Source organism: Hordeum vulgare, chromosome 5H (assembly GCF_904849725.1).
Source record: "Hordeum vulgare subsp. vulgare chromosome 5H, MorexV3_pseudomolecules_assembly, whole genome shotgun sequence".
In the NCBI taxonomy this organism is placed as follows: Eukaryota; Viridiplantae; Streptophyta; class Magnoliopsida; order Poales; family Poaceae; genus Hordeum; species Hordeum vulgare.
Window position 1 is genome coordinate 457611517 of NC_058522.1, and position 22161 is coordinate 457633677.

The 22161-nt window shown below is 44.5% G+C and overlaps 4 protein-coding genes across 4 annotated transcripts; 1 reads left to right on the top strand and 3 right to left on the bottom strand.

Moving 5' to 3' along the window:
• Positions 1-206: 206 nt before the first annotated feature.
• On the bottom strand, positions 207-4431 carry LOC123398556 (beta-1,3-galactosyltransferase 7-like). Its single transcript, XM_045093014.1, has 11 exons — positions 3899-4431; positions 3632-3731; positions 3175-3233; positions 2892-3079; positions 2414-2477; positions 1741-1813; positions 1437-1557; positions 1241-1328; positions 1021-1146; positions 821-930; positions 207-731 (listed from the first exon to the last, which is right to left on the bottom strand). Exons 1-11 carry the CDS (start codon positions 4396-4398, stop codon positions 583-585), a joined length of 1578 nt encoding a protein of 525 aa, XP_044948949.1. The 5' UTR covers positions 4399-4431; the 3' UTR covers positions 207-582.
• Positions 4432-8041: 3610 nt separating this feature from the next.
• Positions 8042-11402, bottom strand: LOC123398559 (transmembrane protein 50 homolog). The gene is made up of 4 exons (XM_045093017.1): positions 11133-11402; positions 10936-11035; positions 8489-8641; positions 8042-8406 (listed from the first exon to the last, which is right to left on the bottom strand). The coding sequence occupies exons 1-4, from the start codon at positions 11266-11268 to the stop codon at positions 8370-8372; spliced, it is 426 nt and encodes a 141-aa protein (XP_044948952.1). The 5' UTR covers positions 11269-11402; the 3' UTR covers positions 8042-8369.
• Positions 11403-11447: 45 nt separating this feature from the next.
• LOC123398558 (transmembrane emp24 domain-containing protein p24delta3-like) lies at positions 11448-13950 on the top strand. The gene is made up of 4 exons (XM_045093016.1): positions 11448-11781; positions 13169-13378; positions 13467-13543; positions 13661-13950. Exons 1-4 carry the CDS (start codon positions 11581-11583, stop codon positions 13803-13805), a joined length of 633 nt encoding a protein of 210 aa, XP_044948951.1. The 5' UTR covers positions 11448-11580; the 3' UTR covers positions 13806-13950.
• LOC123398557 (annexin D8-like) lies at positions 13883-15558 on the bottom strand. Its single transcript, XM_045093015.1, has 5 exons — positions 15213-15558; positions 14898-15125; positions 14574-14792; positions 14418-14507; positions 13883-14231 (listed from the first exon to the last, which is right to left on the bottom strand). Exons 1-5 carry the CDS (start codon positions 15420-15422, stop codon positions 14013-14015), a joined length of 966 nt encoding a protein of 321 aa, XP_044948950.1. The 5' UTR covers positions 15423-15558; the 3' UTR covers positions 13883-14012.
• Between the last annotated feature and the right edge of the window lie 6603 nt (positions 15559-22161).

The following is a 22161-nucleotide window of genomic DNA, read 5'->3' on the forward strand; positions in this document are numbered from 1 at the left end:
TCAAAACACTGATTTTGACCCAAAAAGGCAGTCGTGATCTCATCTCCCGTGGAAGGAGGTTACGAAGATGCCAGCTTCCTTAACTCTGCCACACGCAGTACACAAAAGACAAAAGACAAAGGACGGCGCAGACGATGATCTGTTCGTTAGATACAAGGCCGGGCTTTGTTCAACTTCCAACTTCCTCAAGGATGATCACGTACTGGTACTCTGGTAGCAGACGAAATGAATCAATTAATTGAAAACAGTTATGTTTATGTACGGAGAAGATCAACATGTATACCCCCAAACAAGCCCCTGCATCCGTATATGACTATCACATCTATCTCTACAAGATACAAAAGAGAAAGAAAAAGAAAAGAATGAGGTGTGTCCGTCCGGTATTCTCCTCCTGTTTGTTCCTTCATACATTCATCACCAGATAATATGCGAAGTCATCCCTTCTCTTGTCATCATCTCCCACCCAACTGCGTTGCGGTCCGATTTCACGCTCGGGGAGCCTTCAGGCAGCTATGATCTGTACTGTTTACATCTATACCCGGACAGAACCTCTTGACTCTGAATACTTGTTAGGATCTCTCGTCAGAATGAGGCGCTCCAGATCGCGTCGTCTCCTTCGCCGCACCTCGCGTGCACGTCCTTGAGCCGCTCCACCGGGTTGCAGACCCCGCTGCACCTCCAGTCGAACGACGCGACGCAGGCATTCCCTGCCTGCGCCTTCCACTCGCAGTCTGAGATCAAAGCCGTTTCAGCAAGGAAAAATGTTAGTGCCAATCTTCAGAGATGGTGCATGGTGTGAAGAACAGCTGAAGGAACTGACCTGGTGGCGTTCCACAGCACATGTCCCTATCGTCGATGTGCTCCACGTCTAGCCCGATGAACCATGCTCCCAGCGATACGTCTTCGTTCGCAAATTTGTGCAGCAGAGGCCTGGGTGATACGCCGAAAGCAGGTATCAGCAGCAACTCATCATACGCAAATATATTGCCTGAATGAGCATCGTCTGTTTTCTAGACTTACTTGTTGACTGAGATGTAGGTGGCGAGGTCCTTTGAGATGGCGTATATTTGCCCGGTCGCATGGCGGAAGTACTTGTTCCCGTCTTCTCCGAACTTCCAGAACTCGGGCTCGTGGTATTTCGAACTTCTGAACAAGTTCGGTGATATTCAGAACTTGTAAAATAGGATGCATTGATACGTCGACTGTACTACTAGCTAGATGGTGTTTTCAGAAGGTTTACTTGTCGGAAAGAACCGGTCCAGACTTCATACAGCCAATGTAGACACGGGGTTTCAATTTCTGCCGCCCGAGGGTTGTGAGGAGCATTCCTGTACCACATACATCAGTTAGTTCTCTCCAGTATGATTGGGATTAAATTCAAAAACAAAATGATTGGGATTTCATAAGTATATTTATATGTATGTATAACATTATACCTAGGTTGACATGGACATCATCATCCACCTTGACATAAAAATCAGCATCCCATGAGGCCACAGCAGTGGAGAAGAATGTCTTCGTCTTTGCAGATAGCTTGTGGTAACCTTCAACATGGTCCTACACGCACGTATGGATGTCAGAATAAATAAATAAACCATCTAGAATTGTATCAGAATTAGCTTCAGTGTTGAACCGTTGACACCTCAAATCAATGATGTCAAAGAAGATTTGGTAGATGGTGGTTTTAACAGAAAGGGGGGAGAAACGATGCAATTCATTGTTTGGAGAGTAACACCATACCAGCCTAAGAAAGTCATGATGAATAGCATCTTCCACGTCTATAGCCTGATCAAGGGCACTGTTCGATGCCGGACTGTAAAGCATAAACAGATGTTACTGCATTTAAATCCATGCCACTAAGTGGTAAGACTTATGGAAATATATATAACACCCTCAGCCAAGGATTCCTAAAACTAAAAAAAAGGCTGTCCAGTATGGGCTCTTGTATGTGTGCACCTTATATTTCCTGTAAGAAATATACGTTTTACCAAGTTAAATAGTTGTGGGTGAGTATACTGCTTCTTTACCAAGTTATGACATACTCCCTCCGTAAAGAAACGCTCTTATATTTCTTTATGGAGGGGGTACATCATTGTGGATGAGCATACTGCTTCTTTACCAAGTTAAATGGTTCTGAAAAGATAGTAATACAATGTACTGAAGGTTGAGTGAAATCTGTTTTTTTGGAATTTGAGCAAGTGAGTAACTACAGAAATCTCTGAAAATCAAAACAGAACAAGAAACTGAGGCTTTATGGAATCCTTTTCTTGGCTAAAATATGTAAGCTTTCCATGGAGATGTTTACAATATATCTGTTGTATGTTACGGTTTTTCTTTCACGGAAGCTCATCTTATGATTTGTTCAACAAACAAGTTATAAAATACTTAAGCTTAGTGTCAGTAATAACCCTACCTATGCCCAATCATGAATCGGATGACGACTCCCTTTTCCTCTTCCAACTTCTTGAGTTTCTCGCCTGATAAATAACAACGAGACATATGTGGTGAAATAACTGTCAGCCAACTAAATGATCCACCCCACCCCAATCTAAATAGATCAACTCTTAGCAGAAAGTACACAGGCAACAAACAAAATGTATGACCTGAGGCAGCTATGATGATAAATAAACTATATGATTATTCAAGTTGCTATAATGATAAATAATCATATTTAATTGATTCTATTTGCTATGATGATGGATGATCCTATTTGATCCCTTGATTCTGTACTTGCACATTTGTCTGTAATTTCCTTGCTAGCTGCACACCATCACCCTAGTTGATTAAATACAGATCCCCCTGCATCGGTCCTGACTAAGAACAAGAAATCAAGCAGGCAACAGCTAGGCCAAAACAAGGGAAGCAATCAGGTAGCATTGCAAAGTATGAACCTTGAGGCATCCAGGTCTCCCTGACAGAATCCCGTCGCTTCTTGCTACTGAAGGCGGTGTTGATCCCGATCACCACAAAAGCCTTCTTCCTGTCCTGCATCACGCCATCCGCACTCTCAAGCAGCTCATGCTTGCTGCGCCGCGCTGCCAGCTCCATCTGTAGCGTGGCGATCGACTTGTCTAAATATCTAGACACAAAGTGATATAATCCCTATTAGTCCCCTAATAAAATATAAAAATGCAGAGAGTTTCAGAACAATTTTCAGGACTGATGTCAACTTACTGTATGGCCTCATGAGTCTTCGCGACTTCCCCCATCACGTCCCTGTCGTCAGATGGTTTCTGAAATAAATAAATAAAGGTGTCCACAGAATTACATATCAAAGGGGAAACTGAAGAAGATCAGGGTTTTCCTATCTAAATGTCCATTTTAATTCTGCAACTATTTCCTGTAAAAAAACTGATTTATTCATCTTATGCTGATAAACCTTTTTGTTCTTTTTTCCTGAAATAAATCAGGTGCCAAAAACAGACGGTCCCTATCAAAGTACCAACGGGTGTTTACAGTCGTTTCTGCATTGATAAAATAAATGATGCCAAAGTTTACAAACATGTAGTAGTATTAATACTTTTTTAAATGCAACCAAGCATAAGTTTCATCAACATAACAAGAGTAAGTAAATAGAAGAGCAGCAGGGGTAGTAATAAGGTTCATTGGTTAGTCAGCCGCCCTCGCGTACCGTCTTGGCAACAAAGTCTTCAGAAACGACCTGCAGCTCCTCTTCCTGCCGCCGCCGCTGCGCCACCACCGGGCTCTTCAGGTCCGGCATCGCTCCGAACCTGCGCCAGACCGTCGGGACAGAACAGAGCGGCGCCGTCAGCTACAGGCCTACAGAGCAACCGGCGAGCGGACGCATGCATCCAAGAAAGCGGCGAGCGCAAGGAGGACTCCGCCAGGAATCCGATCAAGTAAAAAGAAAAAACAATCTAGGGGGAGAGGGGCTGACCGGTCGGTGAAGAGCATGCCGAGGCCGAAGCTGCAGGCGCAGAGGAGCAGTATCGTCCTCGACAGCACCGGCCTCCTCTCCCCGGCGGCGGCGCCGCCGCTCTTGGCCTTCATCTTCTGTGCGTGGTACGTGATGTTATCGGCTGGAGCTGGCTGGTCCGGGGAACGCGTGGTGCGCTGCCTGTGCTTGTGCTGTGGCAGGAGCGAGGAGCCGAGGCCGGGCTTTATGAAGGTCCGAAGTAACCGAAGCCGCGGGGAGGGAAACACAAAGACGGAGAAGAAGACTAGTTTATTAACGGGTTCAGAAAGGAAAATGCTGCGTTCACAATGCTGGGCTGTGAACGGGGAGGGGTCAGAGGGCGGCGGCTGTTTTCCTTTTTTCTCAGAGACAGTGACAACGGGGAGGCGATTCTTACGTTCGTTTTTTTTTGCGGGGTTATTCTTACGTTCGTTTTGTTGGGGGGTAATCGGCGCCATCAACACCTGCAGCGCCGCAACCATCGAGTCAATTAATTCCGTGGACCGATAGGCATCTTTGGTTGCACCTGAAGTAAAAAATAACATGGATTTCCAGTACTTTCTTCATCACGGTTTTACAAGGCATGTTTGTAAAATCTCTAGGACCAAGGTAGACACCGATTAGTTGTGAGATGTGGCAGATATAAATGCTAATGCGCCTAACCAACTGAGAAAATACTAGTACTCCCTTTTTTTTTAGTCTGCATATAAGATTTGGTCAAAGTCAAGATATACAAAGTTTGACCAAATATATATATCAAAAGATATCAATATCTATAATACTAAATCTATATGCTATGAAAATTAATATTTATGGTGCATCTACTAATATTGATTCAATATTATAAATATTGATATTTTATTCTATAAATTTAGTCAAAGTTTATAAAGTTTGACTTTGACCAAATCTTATATGCGGACTAAAAAGAAACGGAGGGAGTACTAATGTTATCCGTAATGGAAGTATCATAACTAGTATCATGCATGCCAACTAATCAACTTTGATGAGGTGACATAGAATTAAATAAAGAAAGAGAGGGTTGAGTATCATATTATGATAATGTATCATATGAAATGATGTACTACTATGTGTCTTGCATGACAATGAACTACCCTATGATAGTAATATATGATACCATGCATTATGGATGTGGTATCATACACTAGTATCATATGCATGATACTAGTATATGATACTACCTATTACAACCATCCTAATGCGTGAGCAGCAAATTGGGAAGACGCATGCATGAGCAGTACTAGTATATGGTACTACCCATTACAACCATCCTAATGCGTGAGCAGCAAATTGGGAAGACGCATGCATGAGCAGTACTAGTACTAATTAATAAAAGTAATTTTTTTCGTGCCTTAAACCTTGTCTATTTTAAAAACCCATGTAAGTTTAATTGCTTTCGTGCCTTAAACCTTGTCTATTTTGAAAACGCAGTAATAGTACTAATTAATAATAGTAATTGATTTCGTGCCTTAAACCTTGTCTTCTAAACCGTGACGAAGGGAGTAGAAACTGAGTACGTCATTATTGTCATGGACAAAGGAAATGTTTTCAAGAGGTTAATTAGATCTCTTAGTGCAACTCCAGCTGAATTATACGAGTGTAGGAAAAATTTAGAAGGACTCGTTCATACGTGTTTTTTTATTGCGAATTATAAGTATTTATTCCATTGAAGTAAGTACATTTTAAATAAATAAATAAAATGAATGGATTAGAATTCTTTTAAATAAAGCAATTTAAAATGAATGAGGGCCTTCGAAAACGAGTCAAAATCGCCAACTTCAATACAGTATTTTGCAATTGCCCCGTGCCAGCCAGCCACCATAGCAAAAGATAGGCGTAAAACTAAACGCACGAATCGCCGGCGCGGTCGACCGGTCGTGTCGTGCGGCCATCCGTCCGTCCAGGAGGGGGCACGCCGCGTTGGCACCGAGGGCGTCACGTCGATGGCGGCCGCCCGCCGGACTTGCAGGGCGGTCCGTATCACGTTCGAGTTTGTGGGGTTGGGTGGGGTGGGGTGGGGTGGGGGGCACGCGACCACGCGAGGCCGTGTGGCGCCCGGCCGGTGCTCGTCCCCCGAGTCAACGCGGCATCCAGTTGCCAGTGCGTCCCCGCACATCACCACCACGGCCAGTCGCCGGCGACGGCGACGGCAAAGCGCCGTGCGTTTACTCGTCAAGCTAAAGCCTACACTTTCTTCTCTTTTTTTTCTCTCACCGCCTGGACTGCTCGTCATTGGCGTACGTTGTGCCAGGAAAAAGGATAGGACAGTTTGAGTTTGGGATCGCTGCTGACAGAGCCTTTCCACGTCGTTTTCGGGCGCTCTTTGCCGGAGACGCAAGTCGTGAAGCACAGACGGATGATCGGCGCTTCCAAGAGGCGACGTCGACGTGTACCGTCACGGTTCGGTTACTAACTTATTACTATATGCTCTGCGCTTTGGGGAAAGCGGTGAAGCTGGTCCGGTCCCACCGGCGGCTGCATGCCAGCAAAAGCAACGAGATGCCACGGCGCCGGTCCGATCGGTCTGATGGAGACGACGTCAACGGTGCCCTCGCCTCTCTTCTCGGCATATTTTAGGGCTTCACGTCGGACGTCGGAGAGGAGTGCACCGGGCGTCACGTCGCGGGCGCAGGGGCGGGGGTTGTGCAGGCGTTACGAGTTCGTGGAGGGGGGAGGAGGATGCGGCAGTCGCGCGATTGCGTATACGCGAGGGAGCACGTCGGCCGTGTGGCGCCCGTCACGCCGTCTGTCTATCTGGTCCCTGTCAGCGCGCCCCACAGGGCCGGTCGCCGGCGACGCCCACGCGACGGCGCGTTTGCTAGGCCATTCAGTCAAAGCATGCACGATCTCCGTTGTTAACGGGGAAAAAAAAAAGAGGGCCGAAAAATCCACAGCTACATACGGCGGATTGCTCGTGATGGCACTTACTCGTGGTGGCTTTTGCCCGGTAGTTTCGACTCCTCTTTCCTGGAGACGGGGAGTTGGTTAAGGAAGAAACAAATGCGGTTGGCAGTACCAAAGCGAACGCCATGTCCCGGTCCCAGAATCATGAGCTTTGGGGAAAGCGACCAAGCTGGATCCGATCACCAGGGCTGCAGCCTGCAGCACACGAGACGCCACGGACGGAACGGATCACCGAGCGAGGATGGAGCGGTCGATGCAGACGACACGTGGGTCCTCTCGCCTTCTCATTCTCCGCTATCCTCGGCATATTTTAGGCGGGGCCAGGGGTCAGCCGGCCGCGCGATCCCCAAGAGCTGCACGCGCAGCGCCGAGCCGTGGTCTGGTCTCCCTCGTCCGGCAGGCAGGGTGGGCGGCAGACAGGCCCCACGCAATCTAAGCAAATCTAATCTAAGCAAGGTGCCAGGCTAACTGGTCCGCAAGATCTACGGCTGTCCAAGGAGTCCGAAATGCAAATTTGTGAGAGAGTAGATTCATGAGAGACTCAGGCCTCTTTGGTTAGTAGAGTACGGTCTTTGTAGGAATTGTATAGGATATAGGATTTTCAAAGATTTTTTTCTTCCTGTGGAGCCTTCGGTTTATAGGAATTTATAGACCCTCTTTGTTCTAGACTCGATGAAAAGAAATTACTGCATACCCTTTGCATGAAATGACATATCTTCCCTTATAGAAACAAAGATGCATGTCAATGTCATCTCATTCATATGATTTTTCTATTCCTGTGATATCCCTATCCTATGAACCAAAGAAGGTTTAGAAGCCAACAGAGAAGAAAAAAAAACTTGATGAACTCACCCCAATCGACTGACAAATTTTGTTTACTGCTGTCCAATGAGTCCGAAATGCAAATCCACGAAAGAGTAGCACACACCACCTCACACTGACGTCACACGATCTTAAGTCCGTCTTCTACTCTATGAGCGAGAAGCCCATAGTAGAAAGAAAAGGGGAAAACTGGTGCACTCATCCCAATCGACTGACAAAATTTGTTTACGGGCACCAAAAGAATCAGCGTGCAACCGCATCTGGATTTAAGGGGCGACGCGATGCAATCCCCAACAAAGAACCCAGTGCGACATTAAGCTGGTCTACTGGCTTGCGATCACCAAGATAGAATCTGCTGGCAACCGCCCATCAGTCAGCTGCTTTAATGGAGTCAACTCATTTTTCATACTATGGAGGTTTGACAATAATAACGATTTGCTGCAGGCAGCTCGTGATCCAATCTCCAATCCTAGCCTCTCGAACCACGAAGCACCACAGGCTCACAACAAATTAGGATAAAAACATACGTAGTACTGATGCTACGGATCCATTTCAGGGAAGCAGTCAGCTATGCACACACAGACACCCAGTAATCCCGCCCTGGAATGAACATATTTTTTACACAGGACCACACACGGGCAGCAGAGTAGACATCTTCGCGAGAATTTTTACCAGCCATCCTAGTCCGCTCACAGCATTTTGACCCTTCCTAGTCCTCGGTGTGGCACGTCCAGTATGTCAACCCACTGCAGAGACGATGCGACGTCAGGACATGCATACCGGCCAAGTGAATCAAGGAGGGAGATAGAAACCAAGTTGCTGATGTACCTTATCAACACAAAAACGCATTGCAGAACGCCAGCAACACCAGTCCACACAGAAGGGCCCTTGTCTGTCAAGGCATCTTGCACCAGCAAACCCACTGATCCAGCTAGGCAGACGAAAGAGACAACATAGGCGACGAAAAGCCAAAGCTTCACCCTGCATATTAACAAACCCATGTCAGAATAATACAATGTACTCCCTCCTTCCTGTACAGTTTACTACTCCCTCCGTCCCATAATGTAAGACGTCCCATAATGTAGTAACAGCACTCAATGGGCTAGGGTGGCGCTGATTTCGCTTTACAAACCCCAGGGGAACCCCGACTACAGGCCTTCATCCTCGGTACATGCATACTGATTGGTTGCTAAGATCTAAAGTCGAGCGGGAAACAGCCCAGATCATACATTGAAGTCCCTAAGCAATCACTTGGTGGAAAAGTGGTGGAGCACCATTGGTCTACTATACTATTACGGAAGTCACAAAGAGGGAGAATGAATGTGACAATGCAGCTACATAGTACAATGGTAGCAACTATAATGTTCTTTTGGTCAAAAGCTTGAGATAGCATCTCTACAACGAGTTTGAGATTCTGCACAACATAAACCAATAGATGATCCATAAAATGAAAACCCTTAACCCTGCACTTGAACCTAAATAAGTAAATCTTCAACATTCCAGGTTTACCGAGACTGCCTACATTTTAGGACTCATCTTGTTGCAAGATAACCGTGTGGCTTCATCTGCTAAAGCCTAGGATCCCACTTAGTGATTGTATTTCCACTTTGGTTGACAGTGTAATGTTCCTACTTGCTTTGGTCCTCTAGAGGATCAACTCCATGTCGTAAATATCTGTACTTATATATCATACCACAGTAGGAGCTTCTACTACTGCTTTTGAGTTTTTCTGCTTAAAAAAGCGTGTGGCTTCTTTCAAATTTCTTGAAGCAGTTTTAGCTAATCCTGGCATTGGCTTTATTATGGCTTGAATGAACCTTAAAATATTTGCAGAATGTGCAGCACATCAGTTGAGGCAAATTAAACACATTCCTTTGTCCCCAATATATAATAAAATACTCCCTCTGTTCACAAATATAAGATGTTCAAACTTTTTTCTAAATCGGATATAATAGACACATTTGAGTGTGTTTGCTCATTCATTTCAGTCCATATTAAAATATCCAGAACTTCTTATACTGTTTGTGAACGGAGTGAGTATTATACAAAGAGATTGGTTTTAACATATCGAAAACCAAGAGCCATACAAATAACTCTGATCTTGGTCAGGTTGCTACTATATGTTTGGAATAAATTATTCTGATCTTTCCCTATGAAAATTTACAAACATAACTACATAGAAACTAACCACAATAAAATCAAAATGTGACACACGAGTCTAAAATTTCAGAAAAACGGGCTTCACAACAATTGGCATGCAGATTTAATAAGCCAAATCTGGCAGAGCTATAGTCAAAGAGTGAAGTAGACACTTGACGTCCGAACTTTCCACATCTACCAACAAATTTTTTGTATCCACGTACTCGTATGATATATAGAAGAAAATAGGTGAAACTGCTCTTTTTTTCGGTCACGCAGTCACTCAGCAGAAAGTTGAACAGCAGAAATTAATATATACAACTATAATTCAGAAATAAATCCAAATAGCATATAAGTTATAGCTAGTTATTTTTAACCAACAAGAGTTTCATTTTGAACCCCACTGCGATGATATCACATTGGCACATGGATTCTCATGGAAAAATTTCGTCTTGAAAGGCAAGCCACAGTAACAGAAACCCGTAACGGAATATGTAGGTGTTTGACACATGTTAAACTAAATGTCAAGGAAAACAGGAATATGATAGAAACAGAGTAACATACAATGAAGATTGAGGAGCAGTGCTAATAGGCAAATAATGAGGACCGTTAGCAATAGAGAAACCGACGCTACCCTCATGAGATATATTAACTGTTTTAGCGGTTAGAACTATCAATCAAAAGAGTGGTCACACTGTTGACTTACAGACTTAGTTGTACAAGCACATAATGACCACCCAAAGAAGCCTTAATATGACTTGTCCAAACCATTTAAACTCATTATCAGATTATAGTCAGCCCTTAACAATACGTTCAGGCCTCAGATGACTTAGGAACCTAATCCAATACATCATATTTTTTCTCTTTTGGCACAAGAATAGCCGAGGTATGTAATCAGTTTGGTTTCATCCAGAATCAATTGGTCAACTAAAATAAACGCATCATAAGTTCAGCACGTGAAATTATAATTGCAAACATAACTACTTCTTCAGCCGTGCGGTTGACGTGTATATATTCAGGGTTCAATCCAATCATCTAGAATTCAACAACCTATTCGTTGGTTAATACGCAGTAGTAACTTGAATTCGCTGATCAATTCGATAAACTGTTGCCAAATAAAGCAACAACAATCTGACCTCCACTCGGAATCATCCCCATAGGACGAGTAGTAGTCGTTCCCGATGGCATCCTTGTCGACGCAATTGAACATGAGCGCGGCCAGCGACGCGAAGATCCCTGCAAATCCCCCCACGGAAACCCATCAATTCCCGGCCTCGGAGCCGCAGCACGAACCACCAAAGCATGGGGAAGCGGTAGGGAGGGATCTGGTTACCGGGCAGGTAGTGGATGAAGGAGACCTGGACGGCGCTGCAGACGACGGCGTCGACCCAGAACCACCATCCGGCGCCGAAGAGCGCGCCGGCGACGCCCGGCCCGATGATCGCCCACAGCATCGCCAGGTTCTCCATGGCCGCGGTGCAGCAAACCCTCGCCTCCACCAACTCCGCGGAATCCCCTCGCTTCGTTGCTCGCCTTTTCTTTTCGGACGATTTCCTCTCCTCTTTTCGCACCGAGAGAAGGGGTTGGATAGGATGTTGGGCTTTGACCCGGAGTCTGTTGTGTTCTTCAGGACGATTAATTAGGCTGGCCCTGATGGGGCCTCACTTGTTAATGGGCCTAATGGGCCGACCAGGGACGGAGCCACTTGGTGGTGCGATCTCTCTGGTGGGAGAGGAGGAAGGACGTTGGGAGGGGAGTGTGACCGGCACGAAGAGGCGACAATGGCGCGAGGTGGTGCGTGGGCAACGACGGCGGCGGCGGTGCTGTGGTGGATGGCGGCGGGGGCCGGGGCGGTGTGGCTGGAGATCGCGCCGTCGGGGACCAAGTGCGTGGCGGAGGAGATCCGGTCCAACGTCGTCGTCATCGGCGACTACTCCGTCCTCTACGAGCACCAGCAGGTCCATCCCACCGTCTCCGTCAAGGTAATCCCCATTTATGTATGTACATTTACATACTCCGCCCGAACGATCGGCGCATAAATGGAACGTGAGAGGTTATAAAACGGAAGGATTTAAGGTTCAACACCGTGAAATAAATGATGAGGGTTTGTCGCGTAAGGATGAACGAAGCATCCATCGCATTTATTTGGAAACATGGCAGGGCTGCTGCCACTTTCGTTGATACCTTCAATTTACAGCTGCTGGATTGGGTTCACATTCTAGTAGTAGTACATTCGATGGGAAAAGGGAAAAGGCAATGCATTTACAGAGATTGGGTTTGATGTGTTACCGGTGAGGATCCTTTGCAAAGTTGCAGAATGCATATGTCATGGAGAATTGTTAATTAAGTCGCGGGAAAGTAGAAACGGTTGGTCAAGTCCTCAGAAAACTGTGCCAAGTCTTTGGTGGACATTACCATTTGGAAAGTCATTGATTCATTCGGATATCTCTACATTGATCTGAGGTTCAAGCGCTGGTTGTGCTGAAAACATCGGTTCTTTTATTCATTTTCAAAGATACTTCATGTGACTATTCCACATTGTGCGTGTACCCATAAAAGGCGCACGCTAGAAAACGTTTTGCTAGTGAAAATATGTAAGGAATTTTTTTAACGTTCTGTATGATCTACAGTTTACCAAACGTGCGTTTTTTGCTCTCAACCAGGGCTCATTATCATCCCTCAACATAGAATTCACTGACATAAATACATGATGGGGCACAACGATGATTCAATTTGTCCTGGTACTTTGTCCATTTTTCTGCACATAGACCTTGAATTATATTTTCTGTTTCAAAATTATCTTTGTTTGATTTTAGTTTTCACCTTGTATCCATGAAAGTTGGACTTGATAGTTCAAAATTTTCCTTTTCTTGCCTGTTCCATATCAAAAAGTGGTTGGGTTCAGCACTTTGAATTCCCACCACTAAGCTAGAGCTCAGTTCCCAAGCATGTGGCATATCATACCTTACAATCACACGCTTTTGACGTTTTAGTGCTTTACCGAAGGAAACAGAAGATCATAAACAGAGAGAAGAACTAGTAAGGACTTATGAATTGGGAGGCATTGGAATTATGATCCACCTTCTACTGTTCTATTAGCTGCAACTTTAGTTCGATAGTTGCATCACATTGTATTATTGCATACCTTATATTCCTATAGTTATGCAACGTGTGTGTGCGTGTGCGTGCCCGCGTGTGAGGGCAGTAGAGTTCCAGAAATTTTCCTGTTACTAGGCTTCCTTCCACGTTTTAAAATTTCCATTCAGCTTTAACGGTATATTTATTTCTCCTTGTAATTTCTTGGAACTGACTACATTTTCTGTTTTCTTAACTCGTTTGTATCCTTTTTTATGTACATTATTCTTGCAGATCACATCCCCTTTTGGGGATACCATACACAAGAAAGATAAGGTTACGGTGGACCAGTTTGCATTTACCACATCAGAAGCAGGAAATTACTTAGCTTGCTTTACGGTTGACGGTGATAACAAGGGTTTGGTGGTGAAACTAAATCTTGACTGGAGAATCGGTATCGCAGCAAAAGATTGGGATGCTGTTGCTAAAAAGGAAAAGATTGAGGTGAAGTACATGAAATTATGATGGTATGCCCATCATTTTGCAATTTCGTTGTTTTGGTCGTTTGGATGACACTGACTTTCCTGAATAGGGAGTTGCACTAGAGTTGTTTAAGCTTGATGAATCTGTCCAAACAATCTATGATAATCTGCTCATGCTGAGGAACAAGTAAGTCAATGCACTTCTAGGATCGATACCTTAAGGAAAATTTGTTCTATTTGGTGAAATTGTTTCGTCAATTTTGTTGATACCACAAGGTGTAAATATTCATTTTTCTTAATGCAGAGAAGCCGACATGAGAGATGTCAGTGAGCAGACGAATACTAGGATCTTATGGCTGAGCATGATGTCGCTCGGTGTTTGCATTTGTGCTTCAATTTTGCAGCTGGTGCATCTAAAACAGTACTTCCGAAAGAAGAAGCTCATCTGAGATTATATACTCCTCTGCAGCATAAGTACATTACATGTTCTATTTATAGTAGATGAAATATAATAAATTAGCCACAATGGATTTAAGCAATTATGTATTAGAAGAATGATAGCATGTTGTCACCTAATCCCAAGTTCAGATAAGATGGTACTGCTACTCTTCATGTTCAACACGCTACTGTTACAAAACAAAATTCAAGTACCAATTTTATGATGCCACTGGGCACTGCCCCCCTTGCCATATCCAAAGAAAGTCTCTGTAATCACTCTGTGGTAAGCTTTCATGGATGAAATCTTCTAAGTTCTTTCCGAAGTTACTCTTGAACGCTAACTTGATCTCGTTCACACCGACGTCATCGCTGCCCAAGATAGCCCTCGCAACCAACCTTTTATTGGTTTCTGGGCGTTGCATACTTCTCTGCAGTAACTGACAGGGCCAAGAACAGAAGAATGAGTCAGGGACTAGCGGTGTACTAGTACAAATTCAGGTACAGAAGTACTCCCTCCGTCTCAAAATAAGTGTCTTGAGCTTAGTACAATTTTGTACTAGAGCTAGTACAAAGTTAAGACGGTTATTTTGGGACGGAGGGAGTACTTGCTTTCTATTTTTCACCTTGCAGTAATAATTGGAAGGACTGTGGATGCACTTGACAACAACTTTCAGAGACTCTACAAAATCACCAGCCGAATTCTTCTTCAGTGCCTGCATACACACACATTCATGATTGGCCAAGATTCACATTCAGAGACTGCCATTGCGTTTGCTTACTTTGGTGAAGTCATGCCCATATATGTGCTTGTAACTGCAGAGCGCCAGCCTGAGCTGTGGGATGCTCCTCTTGCTGAACATCTCGAGAATAGCGGCCTCGTCGACCGACCCCGTGGCGCCGTTCTTGGCGTCGTACAATCGCCTGGCGTCGCATTTCGCGATGTGCCTGCTGGGTTCATCGTGGTGCGACTTGTGGGAGGTTGCCAGAGCTACCAACAGCTGCTCGAACCACGAAACGAAAACCCTGACTTTGCTAAGTACTCGTAGAAACAGAGGGGAAAATGACTGAAACTAGAACGAGAAGCAGGAGGTGGACAGACATACTCTCTGATAAGGGTGCGAGGGGTCGGTGACCATGTCCTGCTCCAGGTTCTTCTTGAACCTAGCCAGGTACGCCTGCTTGGTGAAGAAGAGCTGGTCCTGCTTCCGCCGCGTGAAGATCTCGACAAGGGCGCGGTAATCGGCCGCCGCGCCGCTCTCGATGGCGTCCCTCGCCATGATCGCGTCTCGCTCCGCCAGATCAAGCATCCACAGGTAGAGCAGATTGCAGAGCTGGAGAGGGAGGTTCATGCTGAGACTGAAAGAGTACGTTGAGACACTCTGCCTACCTATCATGTCCTTTGTTTATCTTATCATTACCTCATTGTCCTGATTGGCCGTGAGGGTTTTATGAAGCCTGCCGACGGGGTCCTCGCCGAACATTGTGCGGTAAGTTGCCTTGATCTGCTGCCTCTCCGGCGCGCTCCGGTGAGCCAGGTAGCGGATCAGACGGCGGGGCTCATCGCACGCGCCATGGATCTCTCTGCACTCGCTTTCGAACCCTGCGGTGGCAGGAGAACGGGAGGCCATGTTCAGCACTTCAGCGCCGTGCCGAGGCTTTCGGTGTGTGAACTACGGCCTGTGCAGAGATGCATAAGAGAGGGAGGGAGGGAGGGAGAGAGAGAGAGAGAGAGCCATGTTGTTCTTGGTTTCCTTTTAATGAAGGAAGGGAGGAAGGAGAAAGGAAGAAAGTTATCTCGAATTGGCCAGAAAACGAAGCAATGGAAAGGAAAGAGGAGGGAAGTATGTGTCCTAGTCAGCACTGGTTTTGAGTGCAGGGGCAGGATTTTCAGTGATCATGGGGATATTGACTTTAAGGCCTTTTTAGCTTCTACTATATGGAATGTGAATTATTATTAGATCAGTGACCTTGAGGTCATATCCTATGATGGCCGAGTGGTAAGCATTCCTGAAGGAAGGAAGAAGAAAGGAAGAAAGTTATCTGAATTTGGTGAAAAAAATATAAGCAATGAAAAGGAAACAGCAGGCAAATGTGTTGCCCTACTCATCAGCATCGTGGTTTTGAGTGCTGTGAGAGTTTTCAGCGCTTACGGGGACCTTGACTTTTTATGTTCCTTTCAGGGAGTGTTTGTTTTCTGGGACTTTTTGATGTAAGGACTAAAAAAAGTCTCTTTTAATTCCATGTGAAACAAACACGAGGGACTTTCAGGGATTAAAAAGGAGTATTTGGGACTAAAGAAAGAAGTCCCTATGAGATGGTCTTTTTAAGATTTTTTTGACACTTTTTTCAACAATGCCCCTACTTTTAGCATGTCATTTAATAACTTCTACTAGGGGTAACATGGTCTTTTTGCATGTCATTTAATGATCTCTAGTCCTTGTTTAGTCCATGGAAACAAACGGATAGAGACTAGGGACTTTTTAGTTATGACTAAAATAAGTCCTGGGACTTCTGAAACAAACAGGGCCTTAGCTTCTACTTCTAGTGAATGCAGATAATTAAAAGAACTCAGTCTGGGGAAAAGACCATGTTACATTCTACAAATTCAAATAAAAGGAAAATCGCAGAAATACATTGCAGGATGAAGTATGGATGCACAAATTTTCGTTGCAACATTTCCGTGGCGGTGGTGAAGAAATATCCCAAGTGTACGTACATTTTCCCATATTTACAACACATAGACAGACCTCTTTTTCTCCTTGGACAATTGCAGCTTCATTCCTCTTTACTTTAGTGGGTTCATACTTCATCCAACAATCTGCATTTGCGAAACGGAAGCCGACATTTTACACATGACATCGTGCCACCGGTTGCACATATATTGACCTCAAACGTCTCATATTCGTTCACAGAGGGATTATGTTGTTATTCTTGGGCCGAGTTGAAAGGAAACTGAGTTGATGACCAAGTACGCAGCAAGTTCAGAAAGTAAAGGGATCGTGATAGGGATAGCCAAGTGCGCAGCAGTGCAGCCTCTACTACAGGATGTGGTCATGTGGAGTGGAGGGAGCAAAGGGGCAAGCCAGTTAAGTGGTTGACAGCAGAAAAGATCCTACGTGCCAAACGGAGCAAGACGTAGCAGACGCCGTAAAGTTGGCTTGGCGCACAAAGGTTTCTCGGAGAAAGAAAGAAAGGCGCTCTTCATTTCGGTTTCTGAAAGGAAGAAAGGACTGCTTTTGCGGCCGAGCCGACTGCCCATTTGGTTCGTGGGAACCCGGACCCGGTGGACGCTGACTCGGAACCCCTCAGCTGCCTTTCGCTCTTGGTCGAATTTCCATGTCCTCATCACGGAACTGGGACGTGCAACCTCTTTCCAGCTCCAAGTCGGTGCGCCACGTTTGGCTTTTTGTTTCTTCGGAAAGCATGACTTTTCATTTTATTTATTTTAAAACCATCAGATCTATTATAAAAAGTTCATAGAAAATATAAAATATCTCAAACACAATAATAAATATTACAACGTGATTCCGAGACCATTGAACGACCATTACTGCCGCCGACGCGCCGCTATGGCCCTCCAGTATCGGAGTTGGCTTGACCTTGTCGATGACCGAAAAGTCTCCATGCACGTGCCCCTAAGCACCTTCCTAAGCCGCAGACCTTGCATAGATTAAAAAATATCTAAAATCAAATCTCGTCATATTACGAGGAAACTTAACCTCATCGTCCCAATGAAACGACATGAATCTACGTCATTGGTGCTACGTCCATACAAAACAAACCTGAGAAGGATCATGCAACATCAGTTCTTGGACAAGTTTATACCTGCAAATATCGAGCACTACGACAGGACCACGGATCGTACGGTAATGGATCAAGAGCTTCCTTCTCGCAGTCCACATAGCAGGAGGAGACAACATCCACGCTATCAAATACATGTCGTTAAAACTGAAAGGCTCGGCCCGACATTGGCTAAATAGACTTGATCGACATATGGGATGGCGTTGAGGACGAGTTTAGGGCCAACTTCGAGGGCACTTACTGAGGCCCCCGGACACTGATGACTTGGCTCGTGATACATCTTCAACGTATCTATATTTTTTAATTTTTTCATGTTATTATATTATCATTCTTAAATGTTTTAGGATCATTTTATAGCAATTTTATGTTATTTTTTGGGACTAACCTATTGACATAGTGTCTAGTGACAGTTGTTGTTTTTTTCCTTTATAGAAAATTAATATCAGATGAAGTCCAAATGTCACGAAATTTACGGAGATTTTTTGGACCAAAAGAAAACTTGGGATCCAAGGATGAGCAGCAGACGAGGCCCAGACGGCCCACTAGACATCAGGGCGCGCCCTGGGCCCCCTCGCGCGGCCTGGTGTCTAGTGGGGCCCTCATGCGCCTCCTCCACCGCCTCTGAACTCTGTAAATACCCCAATATTCAGAAAACCCTAGGGGAGTTGACGAAAAATTGTTTCGGCCGCCGCAAGTTTCAGAAGCCATGAAATCCAATCTACGGTCCGTTCCCGAGAGGAACACGATCACGGAGGGGTTCACCATCCTCATTGGTGCTCCTCCTATGATGCATGAGTAGTTCATATCATACCTACGGGTCCGTAGGTAGTAGCTAGATGGCTTTCTCTCTCGTTATGTTTCTCAATACAATGGTCTCTTGAAGATCCATATGATGTAACTCTTTCTTTTGTGGTGTTTGTTGAAATCCGATGAATTGTGAGTTTATGATTAGATATATGAAAACATTTTTTCCGGAAAGGAGGCAAAGCCCCGGCCTCTGCATCAAGCAATGCATGCAGCCATATATTAAAATCAAAAGCAAGTATCAGCAAAGTACATGAAAGGTCTAGCAAAAAGTGAATAAAAAGATACAAGGCGTCTGTCGCGCCCAAATCGGAGATGACAATAGACCTAGATGACTAAACACCTATCCTATTAATATGTCGCCATCCAAACCGGTTGAAGATACCCCGTGCTACCATCTCCCAATGGACACACACAGTAACCATAGGCTCCCTAGCTTCCACAAGAGTGAGTAATGACCACGTGCGGATCAGTGTGGTAGCCCTGAAGATAACCTGCAAATAGTGAATATCGCGTTGTCTGTTAAACACTAAGTCATTTCAGCAATTCCATACAGCCCACAATAGTGCACATGATCCCACACGAATAAGTTTAGTAGTTTGAACATCAACCCCCTGTAACCACATCCCAAATAACATGTCGATACTATTAGGAGGACTGATGTTGAAAGCAATGTGAAGCGAGCGCCATACCAGTTTAGCCATAGGACAATCTAGAAAGAGGTGCTTAATATTTTTTTTATTTGGACAGAAGCTGCATCTAGGATTACCATTCCAATTTCGCTTGGCTAGATTACCTTCGTTAGGATAACCCCTTTGTGAACAAACCACATGAAGACCTTAATTCTAAGGGGAACTTTGATCTTCCATATATGCACTGATTTTGGAATAGGTGTTGAATCTATGAGATGCATGTACATAGATTTGACCGTAAAGACTCCATTCATGGTCAGATTCCATTAAACACGACCGGGTCTGTCAGAAAGGTTAACGTCCATCAATCTTTTGACAAGATGCAGCCAGCTAATCCATCTGTCGCCAATTAAGGATCTACAAAATTGAATATTTAGAGGTGCCTGGCATAATATTGACGCAACGAACGCTTGTCGATGTTGTGCAATATGGTACAGCTGCAGATATTGAATAGCTAAAGGCATCTCCCCTAGCCAAGTATCTTTCCAGAATCGAGTCGATTCACCATCTCCTATGATGAACCTAGTTCTGTTGAAGAAAGCATTTTTAATCCGCATCAAACCCTTCCAGAAAGGAGAGTCAGTTGGTCGTGCTGTAACCTGAGATAAGGTTTTATTTTGTAAGTACTTGTTCGTCAGAATCTGTATCCACATACCTTCTATTTCCATAGATAGTCTAAACAGCCATTTACTGAGTAGACATCTATTTTTGGTCTCTAAATTTTCGATTCCTAAACCCCCTTGTTCTTTAGGTCTACAAATAACGTCCCATCTAGTAAGCCTATACTTAGTCCTGACCTCATCGCTTTGCGAGAAATATCGAGATCTATAGAAATCCAACCTTTTTCGCACCCCGACAGGTACTTCGAAAGAGGATAAGAGAAACATAGGCATGCTTGTTAATGCGGAATTAACAAGTACCAACCGTCCTCCACAGGATAGAAGCTTGCCTTTCCAGCAACTTAATTTCTTTTCAAATCGATCCTCGATGCATTTCCATTCCTTATTTGATAGTTTACGGTAATGAATAGGAATCCCTAAATACGTGAAAGGTAAATCCCCACTTTCGCAACCGAACAATTGATTATAAGTGTGATGTTCGTTTTTGGCCTTACCAAAACAAAACAATTCATTTTTATTGAAATTAATCTTCAGCCCAGATAGCTGCTCCAATAAGCAAACGATGAGTTTCAAATTTCTAGCTTTTTTCACATCATGCTCCATAAAAATAATCGTGTCATCTGCATATTGTAGAATAGAGACACCCCCGTCGACAATATGCGGGATTAGTCCCCCTACCAGGTCCTTCTCGTTGGCTCGGTTAATCATAAGAGCCAACATATCAGCAACAATGTTGAATAAAATAGGAGACATTGGGTCCCCTTGTCTGAGACCCTTCAGTGTCTGGAAGAAATGACCCACGTCATCATTTACTTTAATAACGACACTTCCTTTTTTTATAAAACAGTCGGCATGCTTTCGCCAAAGCTCGTCAAACCCCTTCATGCATAGGGTTTGCTGCATAAAGGACCATTTAACTTTATCGTACGCCTTCTCAAAATCCACTTTGAAGATAACACCGTCAAGTTTCTTCGGATGAATTTCATGTAAGTTTCATGCAAGACAACGACCCCTTCTAGGATATTCCGTCCGGGCATAAAAGTTGTTTGCGTAGATTGCACCACCGAATGAGCCATCTTAGTTAGCCTGTCCATTCCCACCTTTGTGAAAATTTTGAAACTAACATTTAGCAAACAAATTGGACGAAATTGTTCAATACGTGTCGCCCCCTCTTTCTTTGGTTGCAGCGTTATGGTACCAAAACTCAAATGAAAGAGTTGTAGGTGACCATCATACACATCATGAAACATTGCCATGAGATCATTCTTGATAATATGCCAACATTTCTTGTAAAACTCAGCCGGAAACCCATCTCGCCCGGGAGCTTTACCGTTCTTCATTCCCCAATCGCATCCAACACCACTTTCTCCGTAAAAGGAGCGGATAAAAACTCATTGTCAGCCTCTCCAACTTGAGGAATATCCGCTACTTGATGCTCATCCATAGTCACAAAGCTATGATCAGGAGCACCCAATAACTGTTTATAATAGATAGAGATATACAATTTGAGATTCTCATGACCTCCTATTGTACCCTCATCTTGCTTGAGCTGCAGGATTCTCTTTTTCCTATGTTTTCCATTTGCAATCAAGTGGAAATAATTAGTGTTATTATCCCCATGAACGATTGCCGTACTTTTGCTCTAATGGCCCATTTCATTTCCTCCTCTCTAAGGAGTACTCGAAGTCGTTGTTTAGCCTCATCCTTCAAAGACCGCTCGTTCACTGATACGTCTCCATCGTATCTACTTTTCCAAACTCTTTTGCCCTTGTTTTGGACTCTAATTTGCATGATTTGAATGGAACTAACCTGGACTGACGTTGTTTTCAACAGAATTGTCTTGGTGTTATTTTTGTGCAGAAATCAAAGTTCTCCAAACGTCCTGAAAATTTACGGGGAGCAGTTTTGGAAAATAAGAAAAATATCTATGCCAAGTTCCACCTCAGGGGGTGGGCCAGTGGGCCACAAGCCCTGGCTCCGCCACCACCCCCCTGGTGGCGGTGGGCAGGCTTGTGGGGCCTACACGGCTCTACCGCCCCCAATTCCAGCTCTATAAGATCCCTTTCGTCCCAGAAAAAATAAAAAGAGAAGTTTTCGTCGCGTTTTCGATACGGAGGCCCCGCCACCACCTGTTCTTCATCTGGAGGGCAGATCTGGAGTCCGTCTTGGGCTCCGGAGAGGGGAAATCGCCGCCATCGTCATCATCAACCTTCTTCCCTCTCCAATTCCATGAAGCTCTTCGTCGTTCGTGAGTAATCTATTCGTAGGCTCGCTGGACGGTGACGAGTAGGATGAGATCTATCATGTAATCGAGTTAGTTTTGATGGGGATTGATCCCTAGTATCCACTATGTTCTGAGATTGATGTTGCTACTACTTTGCCATGCTTAATGATTTTCGCTAGGGCCCGAGTGCCATGATTTCAGATCTGAAATTATTATGTTGTCACCA